At 38.8% G+C, this 17,746-nt stretch overlaps 1 protein-coding gene across 3 annotated transcripts in view; it reads left to right on the top strand.

Moving 5' to 3' along the window:
• srp54 (signal recognition particle 54) overlaps positions 1-15,950 on the top strand; it is a 39,292-nt gene extending 23,342 nt beyond the window's left edge. For all 3 annotated transcript variants that reach the window (XM_072568935.1, XM_072568937.1, XM_072568936.1), the window contains exons 11-17: positions 123-223; positions 303-389; positions 470-543; positions 844-952; positions 11,734-11,904; positions 12,909-13,004; positions 15,376-15,950. In XM_072568935.1, coding sequence (XP_072425036.1) covers positions 123-223; positions 303-389; positions 470-543; positions 844-952; positions 11,734-11,904; positions 12,909-13,004; positions 15,376-15,467 — 730 coding nt within the window. In that variant the 3' untranslated portion in view covers positions 15,468-15,950. The remainder of the gene's footprint in view (positions 1-122; positions 224-302; positions 390-469; positions 544-843; positions 953-11,733; positions 11,905-12,908; positions 13,005-15,375) is intronic.
• The last annotated feature ends 1,796 nt before the right edge of the window (positions 15,951-17,746 follow it).

The following is a 17,746-nucleotide window of genomic DNA, read 5'->3' as shown; positions in this document are numbered from 1 at the left end:
GTAGTGCTAAATGGAAGTCGTCTTGTTATCTTGCCTGTTGTTTTGTTGAATTAAAAGCTGCCTGACACCTGCAAGAAAGAGTGCAAAGCAACAAAGTGCTAAAGTTTCATATTTTGTTACAGAGTGGCTGCCACCAAAAGTCCAATAATTTTTATTGGTACTGGAGAGCATATAGATGATTTTGAACCGTTCAAAACACAGCCCTTCATTAGCAAACTACTTGGTACGTTTTCCAATAATTGTATTGTATATATTTGTGAATAACGTAGAATGCACTAAAACTTCAGTTTTCTGTATTTCAGGCATGGGTGATATTGAAGGTTTAATAGACAAGGTAAATGAGCTGAAATTGGATGACAATGAAGAATTAATAGACAAACTTAAACATGGTGAGCGTTAATTTATGATGGGCTTTTAAAGAGCAGAATTTGAAATAGATATTTTTAATATATTGCTGTTTGTTTCATAGGTCAATTCACACTCCGAGATATGTATGAACAGTTTCAAAACATTATGAAGATGGGGCCTTTCAGTCAAATAATGGTGCGTTTAAAATATTTACTACATTGCAAGTAGGTGAAATGAAATTTGGTGCGACTTGTTAAACAGGCATTCTTACTAAACATCTTTAAATGGGCTATTTCCAAAAAAAGTAAAAACTTTTCTTGTACTGAAAATGGCTTTGTGTTGTGTAACTGCATACATCTCTTTATGACTTGAATCATTTTGGTTCTGTTATAAATTTCAATGATCCCTGATAATTTTTGAAGCAGCCAAGTACATTATTTTTCTACAGTAAATTTTTTCCATTGTTTAATGATATTCATGCTTTTATGATTTAAGGGAATGATTCCAGGCTTTGGAACTGATTTCATGAGCAAAGGTAATGAGCAAGAATCTATGGCAAGGCTCAAGAAACTAATGACCATAATGGACAGTATGAATGACCAAGGTATTTTGATCTGTACAGTACTCAAATTTAAATGTTTGTCCTGCACTTTTGTGTCAAAATGATTACTTGATAGTTGTTGCAAATACTTATATTAAAAAAAAGTATCTATTTCCATTTTCTGAATGCTCTTTTTTTTTTTTTTGCCTCACTTATCCATGAATTTTTAAACTAATTTCCAACTTTCGTCTTTTCACTTAATGCTCTTATAGAGTAAAGAGATGGTTTCTGAGTCCATGGTGCATATCTTTCTTTCTTCCTTCATCTGGTCCATATGGTTGACAATACTTTTCTTCTCTATCATTTAACCTCAAAGAGCTACTTTTGCCTGATTCTGTTATGTTGCCTGTTTTGTTAGGTAGTATGTGGCAATCACATTCTGAAAATATTGCTTTCAAAGATTGGTTCCTCTTTCTTACCTAGATACTGACTCATGATGATAACTTTCACCCTTTAGTTACCTACCTTGCTTCAGTTCTGAATTACTTGTTGGACCCTGAAGTTTCTTTGTGTTGTCTCTATTGACATTCTCCTCAGTACTGAACTGAGCTTGAAATTTCCCATCATAAAAATGCTTTCACTTGGTCCCTCTGGAATTCCCTGTTTTTCTATTTCCATAAATTGTGAAATGAAGAATATTCCAATCCACATGAAATGTGCTAAAATTGAGAACTTTAGAAGGGATATAAACACTTGCACAATTCGCACCTACTTTCTAAAAAATATCCCTTCAGTTGAACCTCTGTTTTTACTTCAGTTGTAACCATATAAAACTCATGCATTCTTTTGTTATCTCCAGTCTCAACTATAATGTTTTATGTGTTTGTTCTCCATTACCTGCAACATTTCACAAACACTTCTGTATCTCGACCTGTATAAACTGTAATGTAGTTGCACGGGAGTTAAGGCCATCAAATTCCTATTTTCTCTCTTCCCCCCCCAACTTCTTGGTTCAGTGCTTTGAAATGTTTTGAAACATTCCTTGACACTAAATTTGAAACTGCACTTTTTCATTTTCTTTTACCTTCACTTTTAAATGCAAAAATAATTGAATTTATTGAAAAGAACTTAAGGGATTTGTCACACCAGTGTGCGGAAAAAGGGAGGTTAATATTTAAGGAAAGTCCTGAACCAAATCAACTTTGTCCATTTAGCATCTCAACCTTGTTCTACCAGTTTGCCATCCTTCCATGATTTGGCCTACCTCCAAGTTCTTACTAGTGTGGTTGACTTTGAACTGCCCTCAGAACTAATGTAGAAAGACCCTTAATTCAGAGGAATTAGGAATGGACAAGTGCTGGCATTGCAAGTGCCACCAATGTTACATCCTGGTTGATCTGTAGCTTGACGTTAATATTGCCCGGATTTTGATTTTTGTCTAATCTCTTAACTAGTGCCATATCTTGAGATTTCAAGTTTGGATGGTTTTAAATGGCCCAACAAAAATAGTGAAAGGTATCTAGGAAGGTATGTGATACAAATAGGGGTAAGCGTCTATAATTACACCAGGTAACCAGGGATGGGGGAATTGATGTTAACCTAAAAGAGGGCCTGTCTTGGAGCATGTATGATAACAAATCAAGTGAATAGCAAAAGAATACAGATAATATTGTATTATAAGTCCCAAATATCATGCAAGAAGGGGATTGCAAATGATAGGATAAGACAATGTGTTTATAGAGACATTTCAATACGATATGTTTATAGAGACATTTCAGGTAATTAAGAGCAACGTGACGCCTATATGATGAATATAGATTGCACTGTAATTGGGAGTTTAAATTAAATGACAAATTTCCTAAATAAAATCAAAATTCTGGCATAAACTTTATAAGCAGGTATGAAATTGGGATGGAGAGGAGGCAAGAGAAATTGGAAAGTCCACCGATCAAGTGGAAACCAGGAATTTCTAACTGAAAGCTTAATACTACGACCTGCTTTCCTTCAAAACAGGGAGTTGACAACTGTGATCTGAAACTTTTGAATTCAAATGTTGTATGAGCAAAACTGTAGTTGCATTTGAAATATGAACTTACATTCTTCAGCCTTCGTTGGAAAAGTTTAGGAGGGCAAGGTTGATGTCACATAGAGAATTAAAATGGCAAGTAACATTATGGTTATTCCTATGGCTGAAAGGAAATGTTTTGCCAAACCAGCACCTTTTTTAAAAAAAAAAATTGCTGTTCCCAGTGATGAAAACTCTGTCAGCACGACAAGGAATCTGTGGCTTTGGAATTTAAGTGATGCAAGCGGTGGAGCAGTAAGTGTCAGTGGGAATAGTCCCTCTGGAATGCTGAGAGAGGAAGGCTGATGTTTTATGAAGATCACTCTAGATGTGGCAGAAATGTGAGGAGTTGTTCTACTGAAAGTGAAATCAAAACACAAGGACTGTGAAGGTTTATTATGGTTTTGGGATGCAGAGGAAGAGGTCAGAGCCATGTGGGGGCAACTGTTGGACTTGGTTCAATGTTCTGAAAACTGCAGTGGAGTAGAATGTTCTTTTCGAGGAAAAGTGAAGTCAAAATGTAAAACTAGTATGGAAGTTGGTATCGTTGGATGAATGTGACAAAGGGGACCAGGCGTGTAGAATGGACCCCTTGCAGAAAGCAGAATGAAAGGGAATGGGATCAAGATAACTGTGGGAATTGATGATCTGATTGTGAATATTGGTTGGCAGTTCATCCCCTTAAATAGAGATTGAGAAGTCGATGAAAGTAAGACATGAAAGGAATGCAGTTGTGGAAATTGGAAACAGTTGATGAAATCCCTCAGTTATGAGGGAAGAGCAGGAAGACCACAATGGAGTATTAATGTATTTGGGGTTTGGAGATTACAGGATGTTCAAACAAGGAAGGTATCTAACATAGGACTCTTAAGGAAAAATATCTCCTGTAATCCATGAGTAGTTAAGCGTAACTAGAACTCATGCTGGTTTGCTGAAGGCCAATGTTGTTTAATAAATCAAGTTCAGGCAGGTAAAGGAGATTGGTGGTCGATATGATTCGTTGGCTCGCTGTTCAAAAAAGTGGAGGAATGGAAATTTGTCCTCTTGGGAATAGAGGTGCATTTGCATAGTGTACATTGTAGAGAATGAGCTAGTAAGACACAAGAGGTACAAGGTAACACCAAAAATGAAGTAACAAGAGGAAATAATGATATCCAATTCTTTTAAATGGTGTTTGAGAAATGTTTTAAAAGCAGACAAATATTTAGGATCCAATAGCAAGGAGTAGAAATTGTTGCAATTGCTGTGATCTTCGGAATCATACTCTAGGTTCACAAATTGTTATGTTAGGGAAACTTGCCAATAACTATTTAGAAATCAGTTATAAGGTCCTATGTTGGCCCAGTTGTTGGAAATATAATGATAAATAAGCAGAGAGAAACACAAAAGGCTTATGAAGTCTAAGTTACATCTACTGAATGCAAGTGAATTCGTCTGAGGTAACTAATGCAGGTAAATAGATGTCTGTGCAAGTGTCTTATATGGATTTCTTGAAAACATTCAATAAATTTACACATAAAAAGACTACAAATAAAAGTGAGAGATTGCTTCCATTCTAAGTGCTATTGTTTTGGTTACAATGTTGGTTTGGAGGTAGAAGACCAGCAATTGTGAGAATAGGAAGTACTCAATTTGAGATAGTATATTTAGCATGTACTTTCACAATCTGTATTACGATCTTAAATGTTTGTACATGACATAGACAAAGGCTTGCTGTAATCAAAATGCGCTGATAACAGCAAGTTAAATGACAGCAGATAGGAACAGAAATTTGCAAAGGGCTGGTAATATATAAATGAATGGACAAAACTGTAGCAGATGGAGTTCACTGGGCAAAGTCTGAAGTCAGCTATTTTGGACTTGAGAAAGATGATTGTGTAAAGCAACACCAGACGGTAGCCAGACTGGGCAACATTGGATAACTCCCACGTTAAGTATGTTTAGTGACTGCACTGCTTTTAAATGAATGTGTGTTGATTTTATGCACGTTATTGCACACTGCAATTTACTGATAAACATTCCCTTTTTATCAGATGTTGCTTTAATTTTTCCTGAAAAGTTTTTCCCACTTGTTCCTGGAGACACTTTCAATCCATTTTCTACATTTGAAACATGATGATTTGGAGCAGGAGTAGGCCGACTTGTCCTCCATGTAATATGACCATGGCTTATCATCCAATTCTGGAGACTGTTTTTGCTTTCTCCCCCTACCCATTGATCCCTAAGAACTATATCTAACTCCTTGAGGCCAAAACATTGTGTTCAACAGCTTTCTATGACAGAATTTCACACACACACCAGTATCTGGGTGAAGATTTTTTTTTACATCTTAGTCCTAAATAGTTTATCTCACAGCCTTAAATTGTGACCCCTGGTTCTGAGTTTCCCAGTCATTGGGAACATCTTTCCTCCATTTACCATGTCTAAGGCTGTTTGAATTTCATAGGTTTTTGAGATTCCCTTCTCATTTATCTGAACTCCAGTGAATATTGTCCGAACTAATCCAGTCTCTCTTCATACATCGGCCCTGCCATCACAGGAATCAATCTGGTAAATATTTGTTGCACTCCCTTCATTGCCAGAACATCCTTCCTCAGATAAGGAGACCAAAACTATGCACATATCTCCCGAGTATGGTCTCGCTAAACTCCTCTACAATTCCAACAAGACATCACTACTTTTGTATTCACATCCTCTTGCTGTGAAGACATTTATTTATTTTACTGCTGTACCTGAGTAATTACATTGTGTTTGGTTTACAAAGGTACCTAGGCCTTGTTGAATATTCCCCTCTATTTACAGCTGCAATTTAGCTACAGCTAAATTGTTATAATAGCTATTTATAGTTAATATAGCTGTTGTATGGTGGCTTTAATATGTATATTAGCAATTACATTGTAGCTATATTAGTTTTTTTTGTCATGCATAAACTTGGTGACAGTGCATTCACTTCCATAATAGAAGTCATTCATGTATATTGCTAATAATTATAGCCCCTGCACTGATCCCTATGGCACTGCACTAGTTGGTGTGCCGTCCTAAAAATGTCACCCTTCTTCCAATTCCCTCTCTTGAGAGTTAGCCAATCCTCTATCCATGCTCATATGCTACCTCCAACAACAGGGCTCTTATGTTATTAAGTAGCCTTAGTTTCTTTTGGTTGTTCAAGGATTTTTAAGATTACAGAAATGAGGCGAGGAGTTGGAGTTAAGATGCATATTAGCCATTATCTAATTCAATTCTACTACAGAGTAGAGGGAAGGAATGGTCCCAGCCATTTGGGAGGATTTTTTGGGAAGAAGGATTCTCTGACTACACTCCTGAATTATCTGGCTCTGATTTTAAAATGTGTGGTTTCTTGTTCTGAATCCCCACCAAAGTAAATGATTTGAACAGGTTTGGGAGAAACTCTGTCACTTGAAAATCTCAATGAAATTGCCCTTCAATTTTCTGTATGAACTTGAAAGCAGGCTAAAATGGGATCTAGGTCAGACCCCATCTTACATATTGATTTGAGTTCAAGTAGAAATTATGATTTTAAGTCCCCACTTGTACAGTTGAGAACAGAAGCGAATCAAACAGTCAGGGCAGGCAGAGACAAAGCAGAGAACAAGGTAGGACTAAAAAACTAAACTGCATTCGTTTCAATGCAAGGGGCCTAACAGGCAGGGCTAATGAACTCAGGATGTTGCTATGCACATGGGACTGGGATATCATAGCAATTACAGAAACATGGTTCAGGGATGGGCAGGGCTGGCATCTTAATGTTCCAGGATACAAATACTACAGGAAGGATAGAAAGGGAGGCAAAAGAGGAAGGAGAGTGGTGTTTTTGATAAGGGATAGCATTACAGCTGTATTGAGGGAGGATATTCCTGGAAATATATCCAGGGAAGTTATTTAGGTGGAACTGAGAATTAAGAAAGGGATGATCACCTTATTGGGATTGTATTATAGACCTCCTAATAGTCGGAGGGAAATTGAGAAACAAATTTGTCAGGAGATCTCTGTTATTTGTAAGAATAATAAGGTGGTTATGGTAATGGATTTTAATTTTCCAAACATAGATTGGGACTGCAATAGTGTTAAGGGTTTACATGGAGTGTGTACAAGAAAATTCTCTGATTCAGTATGTGGATGTACCTATGAGAGAAGATGCAAAACTTGACCTACGTTTGGGAAATAAAGCGGGGCAGGTGTCTGAGGTGTTATTGAGGGAGCACTTTGAGGTCAGTGACCCAAATTCTATTAATTTTAAAATAGTGATGGAAAAGGATAGACCTGATCTAAAAATTTGAAGTTCTAAATTGGAGGAAGTCTAATTTTAACAGTATTAGGCAAGAACTTTCAAAAGCTGATTGGGAACAGATGTTTGCAGGTTAAGGGATGGCTGGAAAGTTGGAAGCCTTCAGAAATTAGATAATGAGAGTCCAGAGACAGTATATTCCTGTTGGGTATAGGGAATACTGGATGACTAAAGAAATTGAGGGTTTGGTTCAGAAAAAGAAGGAAGCATATGTCAGGCATCAACAGGATAAATTGAGTATAAGGACAGTAGGAGTATACTTAAGAGGAAATCAGGAGGGCAAAAAAGGGACAGGAGATAGATTTGGCAAACAGGGTTAAGCAGAATCCAAAGAGTTTTTACAAATACATTAAGGGCAAAAGGGTAACAAGGGAGAGAATAGGGCCCCTCAAAGAGCAGCAAGGCAGCCACAAGAAGTGAGGGAGATACTAAATGAATATTTTGCAATGGCGTTTACTGTGGAAAAGGACATGGAAGATATAGAATTTAGGGGAATAGACAGTGACATCTTGCAAAATGTCCATATTATAGAGGAGGTATTGCTGGATGTCTTGAAACAGGTGAAGGTGGATAAATCCCCAGGACCTGATCAGGTGTACCCGAGAACTCTGTGGGAAGCTAGAGAAGTGATTGCTGGGCCACTTACTGAGGTATTTGTATCATTGATAGTTACAGACAAGGTGCTGGAAGACTGGAGGTTGGTTAACGTGGTGCCACTGTTAAAGAAGGATGGTAAGGACAAGCCAGGGGACTGTAGACCAGTGAGTCTGATATCGGTGGTTGGCAAGTTGTTGGAGGGAATCCTGAGGGGCAGGATGTGCATGTATTTGGAAAGGCAAGTACTGATTAGGGATAGTCAACATGGCTTTGTGCGTGGGAAATCATGTCTCACAAACTTGATTGAGTTTTTTGAAGAAATAACAAAGAGGATTGATGAGGGCAGAGTGGTAGATGTTATCGAAATGGACTTCAGTAAGGCACTCGACAAGGTTCCCCATGGGAGACTGATTAGCAAGGTTCAATCTCATGGAATACAGGGAGAACTAGCCATTTGGATATAGAACTGGCTCAAAGGTAGAAGACAGAGGGTGGTGGTGGAAGGTTGCTTTTCAGACTGGAGGCCTGTGACCAGTGGAGTGCCACAAGGATCGGTGTTGGGTCCACTACTTTTCATCATTTATATAAATGATTTGGATGTGAGCGTAAGAAGTACAGGTTAGTCAGTTTGCACATGACACCAAAATTGGAAGTATAGTGGACAGCAAAGAAGGTTACCTCTGAGTATAACAGGATCTTGATCAGATGGGCCAGTGGGCTGAGAAGTGGCAGATGGAGTTTAATTTAGATAAAGGTGATGTGCTCCATTTTGGAAAGGAAATCTTAGCAGGCCTGAAACACTTAATGGTAAGGTCCTCGGGAGTGTTGCTGAACAAAGAGTGCAGGTTCGTTGCTCCTTGAAAGTGGAGTCGCAGGTGGACAGAATAGTGAAGACGGTGTTTGGATATCCTTTCCTTTATTGGTCAGAGCATTGACTACACGAGTTGAGGTCATTTTGTGACTGTACAAGTCATTGGCTTGGTCACTGTTGGGAATATTGCGTGCAGTTCTGGTCTCCTTCCTATTGGAAAGAAGTTGTGAAACTTGAAAGGGTTCAGAACAGGCTTGCAAGGATGTTGCCAGGGTTGAAGGATTTGAGCTATCGGGAGATGCTGAACAGGCTGGGGCTGTTTTTCCTGGAGCGTCGGAGGCTGAGAGGTAACCTTACAGAGAATTTACAACATCATGAGGGGCTTGGATAGGATAAATAGGCAAAGTCTTTTCCCTGGGTTAGGTGAGTCGAGAATGAGGGCATAGGTTTAGAGTGAGAGGGGAAAGATATAAAAGAGACCTTGGCAATGTTTTCATGCAGAGGGTGCTATGTGTATGGAATGTACTGCCAGAGGAAGTGGTGAAGGCTAGTACAATTACAACATTTAAAAGGCATCTGGATGAGTATATGAATAGGAAGGGTTTGGAGGTGTATGGGCCAGGTGCTGGCAGGTGGAAATTGGGTTGGGATAGCTGGTTGGCATGGAAGAGTTGGACCGCAGGGTTTCCGTGCTGTACATCTCTCTAACTAAGTTAACTGCAATAGAGTCAATGTTTTCTTTCCATTCAGTGAAGTCATGATTATGTTTTGATTTGGAGGTGCCACTGTTGGACTGGGGTATACAAAGTTAAAAATCACACAACACCAGGTTATAGTCCAACAGATTTATTTGGAAACACCAGCTTTAGACCACTGCTCCTTCAGGTGGTTGTGGAGTGTAAGATTGTGAGACACAGAATTTATAGCAAATGTTTACAGTGTGATGTAACTGAAATCATACATTGAAAAAGACCTGGATTATTTAAGTCTCATCTGTTAGAATGACCATGTTAATTTCTGTTCTTTCATAAATAAATTCCAGATCTTTCAAGTTAGGTTCTCAAGTGAGCTTTAACAATAGGTGCCGTGTTGGCCCAGATAGTGCATTGAAGGCATGAAGTGTCCTGTGTGAGGCTGTCTGTGCCCCAGAATTGAGACTGATTCTATTTCTTAAAAAATGGATGTATAGAATCTTAGATTGATTCATGTAAGGTGTGCCATAACATCTCTGAACAGGTCGTTGAAAGAATGTTGAGATCACCTGATCATGTTCTTGTGGTGCAAGAAATGTCCTTTTTCTGAGTTAACAGCCCTGGATTGAAGTCCTGCCCAGTTTTCCAGTTTTTGCTAAGTTCATGAAGTGGCTAACTGTCCAATATTTCTTCTGTATTTGGTGATTTATTTTATATTAACACACACATAGGAATACAAATATATATAAATATTATTTCAACCAGTAAGTTAGTTTTTCCAAGCCAGACATATCTGCAGGTATATAGCTCTGGCTTTAATAAGAAATCATATGGGAAGCCATGCTTGGTCATTTCACGTAGTGTTGCAATGGCTAGGAATGTAGCTACAACGTTAATTGAGGACATTGATTGGCAGGATAGGTTCAAGGGGTAAATGACTTGCTCTTGTACCTGTGTAAACTACTCCAGGTAGGAGAATGTATCACTGGTCGGTGTGTACAGAGGAACCTCGATTATCCGAACGCGATGGACAGGCACTATTTCATTTGGATAATTGATTATTCAGTTAATTGATTCAATGCCTTTCCTCTGGGGCCCAGAGCTTTCTGCGAAGTCCGCTCCCCATTTAGGAGACAAAGCAGCAGTTCACTGTGTGTGAGCCCCTGCCCACCCCTAGTGTCGTCCAACACTGTCCCCCCGCCCATACCACAACCCCGTCCAATACGACCACCCATCCGCCCCAACACCCCCTGCCCGCTCCCAACCTCGTCCAGCACACCCCCATCACTCCCGACCCCTGTCCCCAAACCTGTCCACGCTGCTCCCCCACCCACCCCCAACCGCGTCCAACACACCCCCATCCATCCCTACTGCCACTCCCCTGCCCACCCCCAACTCCATCCAACAACACCACCCCCCTGGCCCCCAAACTGCCTCCTGCCCGCTCCCCAACCCTGTCCAACAATGCCCCCATCCACCCCCGCCCCCAACCCTTTCCAACACGCACCCCTATTTACCCCCAATCCTGGCCCCCAACCCTGTCCAACACCGCCCACTGCCCCCTCTCTGGGGCAGTGGGACGATACACCAACAACAAGATTACTGCTGCCGCCTTTTGGGGTATGACTCTCTAAATAGTGCGTGTGCGCGCACACACACACACACACACACACACACACACACACACACACACACACACACACACACACACACACACACACACACACACACACACACGGTTAACTGTTTACTGCAATGTATTTTGTCCTGTACAGGACAATGTTGGACAGATTATTTGGGGAAGGGGGATTTAACTCCAGGGAAAGTATGTGAAGAGAAGGAGAGAGAGAGGGCAGGAGGTCAGTCATTTGGAGATGGTGCATGGGCTTGGCAGCATTTCAGGAGCCAAGTTCACTTTTAATCACTATAAACAAAAGATGCGATCAGTGTTGGAAACACGACTTTATATTATTTCTATCGGGACCTCGAGATCTCTTTCGGGTAATCTGAACTTCGGGTAATAGAGGTTCCTCTGTATTGTAGAATGTTGTCAGAGTGTAAAGGGTTAAATTATTCAGAACAGTTTCCTAATTAATGTGCACTTCTGCCCATTTTAAAGCTGAAAAGCAGAGCATACCTGTATGTGAGCTAAATATGTACATGAAGATGAGAAGAATTGTTCGGTTCACTTGCTTCTAAGATGACCTAAATCTCTCCTACCCAGGGAATGCAAGCTCCTCCTCACACATTTCAGTTCCTGGGAGATTAGAACCATCATGTTGTATCTGCCTGTTAGCACATTGATAATTTTTGCATGAAGTTAGATTAATCACTGCACTGATACTAACACCTGCTCTTCACTCCCCCACCCAGAACTGGATAATAAAGATGGTGCTAAACTCTTCAGTAAACAACCAGGAAGGATCCAAAGAGTGGCTCGAGGAGCTGGTGTTACAACCAGAGATGTTCAAGAACTCCTGACGCAATATACAAAGTTTGCTCAAATGGTGAAAAAAATGGGAGGAATCAAAGGTCTTTTCAAAGGTATGTAAATATTCTGTAGCACCATAAAACTGCAGAAATGCATGATGAATGTCTTCTGTGTTGAGCCTTCAAACATGAGCATTTTCAGGTCAGTGTTGGAGCATGGGCATGACGATTGGGGTTGCTTCAAGCCAATCATGCCCAGGGCATGCTGCAGGAGTTCCTTAGTCAGTATCCTAAATCCAACCATCTTCTGCTTCAACAGTGACCTTACTGCAATCAGCAGCTCATATGTGGGGGTGTTTACAGATGATTGCACAATGTCCTGAAGCAGTCTGTACCAACAAGACTTGGGCAAAGTTCAGGCTTGGGTGGTATGGAAAGTTATGCCTGTGCCAGGTAATCACCATCGCCAACAAAAGAATCTAACCATTTCCTGTGACTTCAGTGATTTCTCCCACTGTAAACATCCTGTAGGTTACCATTGAGCAGCAACTGAACTGGTCAGGACATATAGATGTAAAGACAGGTTAGAGGCTTGGAATTCTGCAACAAATAACAACTCCACACTCCCGAAGTCTGAACTGCTTTGACAGCACCTCTCAAAAGTATATTTTCTGCCATCTAAACAAAAATGGCCAGCAGATGCTGCAAACTTCTACTTAGATCATACACTGTTGAGATTTGCAGCGATAGCTTCTTCCTTCATTATCATTGAATCCAAATCTGGAACTCCCTTTCTCTCGTTCTACCTGTTCCAGATGGACTTATGTGGATCACGGCGAGTTCATCTCCACCTTCGAAGTAAATTAGCAATGGACAAATAAATGTTTGCATTGTCGGTAATGCACATATTCAACAAATGAATTTTCAAATAAAAATTGACAGGTCCAAAATGCAATCAAAAAAGGATGTGCTAAATATTTTATAAAACTGGAATCAACACATTCAGACCATTAAAAGAGCAGGTCTGTTTTTGTGCAATTTATTTAAGTTCTGATATAACTTGATAACTCAAGTAACTTAAGTGAGTTGATATAAAAATACTGTCTGCTGTGGTGCAGGTGGTGATATGTCCAAAAATGTCAACCCATCTCAGATGGCCAAGCTCAACCAGCAGATGGCTAAAATGATGGATCCACGAGTTCTTCATCATATGGGCAAGTATCTCTGTCATATATTTAACTCTGGTTTCATTCACTTTTTAACTTCATAATGTATGTTGTCAAGTGCTGTCACATTTTTTGCCTACTATTTCCTGTCCGTCCTGTTTTTTTGATTTATCATGTGCTTCACGGTGGAAACTTCAATCTGGCTATCAGGTTCTTAGAATTGTCTCTTAAAAATTCAGTTCTCTACTATATAGTTTCAGTAATTTAAAAATTACAGTTCATAATTTACTGCTTTTGCAAATGGCACATTTTGAAAGTTTTCTGTATTTATTTATTCCTTCACAGGGTAGGGGTATTTCTGGTTGGATGAGCATTATTTATTACCTATCTCTAAGTCCTGGTGAAGTGGTGGTACTGAGGTGTTTTATTGAAGTAAAATGCTTTGTTGTTTCTTTTGTAAATTGGCTAGGCATGAGCAGTTCTGATTTGACTTGAGATTTATAGATCATATTCTAAAAGGGATAGTAACTATATAGATGTAAAATTAGCTGAGTGATAGGAAACAGCAATGGTAAGTGGATATCTTTCAGATTGGAGGAAGGTTTGACTTGAAGCTTCCAGGAGTTGATATGGGGATATTTCTTGATACATACTAATGATCTGGACCATGATGTGTAAGGAGCAATTTCAAACTTTTCAGCTGACACTAAACTTGGAAGACATGTTAACTGTGACGAGGTCAGTGTGGAACTTTGGAAGAGCATGGACAAGTTGGTGCTGCAGAGAGCTGACAAATGAAATTCAATGCAGACAAGTGTGAGGTGTTCTTCCAAACAATGTAAAATAGCGGGGACAGTTCCAAAGGGGTTCAGGAGTGAATGTGTTGATGATGTGCGCATGCATACATCGAAGGTGGCAGGACAGGTGAAGAGAACAGTCAATAAAAAACAGTATCCTCTGCATTATTATCAGGGGTATAGAGCAAGGAGGTGACCCTGAACTTGAATAAGAAAACAGAGTATGTGGAGTATTGTCTATGTAGTTGTGGGTTCCATGTTATAGTAACATTGTGAACGCTTTGAAGAAAGTACAGAAGCAATTTTCAAGAATGATTCCCAGAATTAAAACTACTTCAGTTATGAAGGTAGACTGTAGATGTTGGGACTGTTCTCCTCAGAGATGGTAGTGAGTTTAGATTTGATAGATGTTTTCAAAGTAATGAGAGAACTGGCAAAATCAATAGGATTGAAGCAGTTCCTGCTTGTAAAAGGACCAAGAACATGAGGGGACAGGTTTAAAGTGATGAGGAAATGCTTTTCCATACTGCAAGTAGTTAGGGTATGGAATGTGGTGGAGGCAGGTTGAATTGATGTATTCAGAAGGACATTGGATGATTATTTAGATAGAAATAATGTGCAAGGGTGTAGGCAGAAAGTAGGCAAGGCACATAATGAAGAGCCATGCAGACCTACTGGATCAAATGGTCAAATGGTGAGATGGTGAAGTGAAGGAGTGAGTGGTGGGAAAATGAAGGAATTATAGAGATGGGAGAGACACATTATTGAATTGAATTGCATTTGGAAAGGAGCTGCTTAAAGCCACTTTCTAGTGCCTGCAATCCAATGCAGTCTAAAGGTTCACATCACATCTTGTTTCCTCAAACTCTCATTCAGTAAAACAGAATATGACAAAAACAACTGCAGACATAATCAGAAAATGAAAAAGGAAGGTGAATGATCAAGAACATTTTAGACTGATTTAGGTGGACATTGTAAGTTGGCCACCAATAGGGCCCAATCTTCTCTACTGGGTATGCATTCAAGGGCTGAATGGATCCCCAGCCTATGATAATGCCTATTTTCCCATTCCAATAATTTCTGTTAATATTTAGAGACAAATGCGCTAAAGCAACAATAATAACTTGCTTTCAGAAGGCATCTTTTATCACGGTAAAAGACTTCAAAATCCTTTATAAGGGTATTATCAAACCAAATTTAACAAGACAATATAAGGGAAAGTGACTAAAAGCTCAGTCAGTGAGGTATGGTATTAATGAGCATCTTCAAGGAGGAGGAGATGGTAACATAGAAGGGAAGCTTAGGAAGAGTTTCAAAGCTTGATGGTATCACTGCTAATGGTGAGGCAGTTAAAATATGGAATACAAAACAGGCCAGAACTGAGGGGGTGTGGATCTGGATGAACTTATAAAGATAGCAAGGAGCAAGACCATGAAAATGTTTGAAAATCAAGAATTACCAAATCAGCTTTCTTTGGAACATGAATCCATGTAGGCCAGTGAACAGGATGATAGATGAAGGGACTTGGTATGAGTTCGGTTATAAAAAGAGCTCAAGTCAATCAGAGATGCAAGATTAAATTTGTCACTAGGATATACTAATTGTTCTTTGCTCTGCTCTAGGTGGTATGGCTGGTCTACAGACAATGATGAGACAGTTCCAACAAGGTGCCACTGGCAATATGAAAGGCATGATGGGATTTAATAATCTTTGAAGCAGATGTCTTAAATAAACTGTTCGCAAGTCTCAAAGTTGAGAATATAACCTTTTCCCTATTGTTGTGGGCTGGGGATTTGGGTGGGCAGGAAGAAGTGGAACAGAATTTTTAACCTTTCAAGATTATTGAATAACATTGGTACCTGATTTATTTCCTTGCATTCTATTTGGATTTGTTCAATAGAAGAAAAATGGAGATTTATGTAATGGCTAAAGTTTCATTGAGTGGAATGCTCATTTTAATATTGGGCAAAATAAAATATATTCCTTTAGCCAATATTTTCCAAGTATGTTTCTCTTTATGCTGTAAAATACAAATATAAAACATCTAATTAAATTAATCATGTACAAGTAGGATTACATTAATTTACTTCTGAAGAAAATTGTTTGCGCAAGTAAGCAAACAATGTATAATTTGTAAATGCAGTGCTTTGTTCAAAAACAATGAAGATTTTCATAAATGAATTTACTTCTTACAAAACCTGTTGTCTGATTTTTGTTTTGTCCCTTCATAGAATTTTCATGCTTCAGCATGTCTGTTCATTTTAAAGCATGGAAGATAAGGGTTTTACAGCCGACATAGGTCACACAAAAAAAAACTTGGTCATCCGGGAGAGGTTTTGGGGAAAAGTGATAACTACATGGCATTCTCATAGCCAAGAGAAAAGTCTTTTTGTAATTTTTTGTCATCATGCCCACAAAGCCATTTTGTGTTCCTCCTGGTTAGGTTGGGAGGTAGTGCTACCTATGTTGGGAGCAATTGGTAGCCAGTGATATAGGTTGTGGCAGAAAGTTGAGAGAAACTTCTTTTGATCTGTTTCACTTTAAATGTGGAAGGAAATCACAATTGATCAACAATTTTCTTTTTTTTTTGTTCCTTTTTTAACACTGTTTCAATGTGCTTTGCAGAAGTGCTTCATAAACAACTGAAAATGCAATAACTGCATCCTTGAGGTTTGAGCTGGTGCCTTAAGAGGAGAAAATGGTGAAGAGGAAAGAACTTTGTGTTTAAGGAAGGCTGTTGGATCTGGAGGCTGAAAGGATAGCTGTCTAAAGTTGAAAATAGTCGGGAGGGGAGGACTACTTGAGGCCAGTTTTAGTTAAGACTGGTCTAAGAATATTGGGGATGAAGGAGGACCAAGGTGGCAATTTTGTTTTCTGGTTTGAGAGCTGCTCTTTTTGAAATAACAGGGCATAAGAATACATCCATGTCACCAAAAAGAATTTGCAAGTACCTTTTTCATTCACAATGAATTTGAACACCACGTTTACAACATATTATTCTACATTTTTACACGTTCTTTTCTGTATAAGTGCTGTACTAATTCATAGAATCCATTCAAACTAAAATAAGTAAATTTCAGTGTCATGTCTTAAGTTTAGAAAATGGATAATACTAACTAGCATATTGTGCCATGTGATTGTAAAAAATGTCAGGGCCTCCTCTCAATTAAAAGTCAATGAAATTTGTCACTGTTCATTTTTGGAAGAAATTATCTTCCAAGTACTTCAGTGTCCCTTGAAGATAAAATTATAATTGTCATATTTAGCTTTCTCTTGTGATGTTTTAAAATTCTCATTTTGTTAATTGACAGATGACAATTTTTCAAAATTATCACGCTGATAATGTTAAGATTAACTTGCATTGGATTTGGATTGAATAGTTATATCATTAGATTTGTTTGGATTTAGTTGTCAAGATTTCTCATCTCCCTTCACATACAATGGTTGCTTCCAAGGTGCACTTATCCTAGACTTGACCAAGTTGCCAATTTTAGGCTCAATGGAAAAATCATTTGACTTGGGCAGCCTTGTCTTTTTTGTTCTTGTCCATATGGCTTTATTTCATTAAAGGGCAGGAACAGTGAATTTTTAAAAGCAGGTTTTTCTTATCTTCGCTCAACCTAGAGATATTGAGGATTATTACAGTTCATTTGCTAACCAATTCAGTCAAGTAATTTTCTACATTGGAATTCTAGACAAAATATATTTGTGTTTTATTCATTTTTTGTGTGTTGCTGGCTTGGCCAGCAATTGTGGTCCTACATGCTCTTGAATCATCACAGTCCAGTTGGACATGTAATGCTACTCTGGGAGTTTATTTTTCTAACTTTTCCTTTCACCTAAAGCTTTATCAAGTACAGTGGCTTGTCCACAGAATGCTGTGTATCGATTCAACATTTGAATTTTAGTAGAACTTTTCCTAAAATTTAGTATGTTTGTTGGCATTTAAGTATTTTATGAAAAATGTTGGTCTTCATTCTTTACATTTAAAAA

This window comes from Chiloscyllium punctatum, chromosome 4 (genome assembly GCF_047496795.1).
Source record: "Chiloscyllium punctatum isolate Juve2018m chromosome 4, sChiPun1.3, whole genome shotgun sequence".
Taxonomy (NCBI): Eukaryota; Metazoa; Chordata; class Chondrichthyes; order Orectolobiformes; family Hemiscylliidae; genus Chiloscyllium; species Chiloscyllium punctatum.
This window is presented reverse-complemented; position numbering and strand designations above follow the sequence as displayed.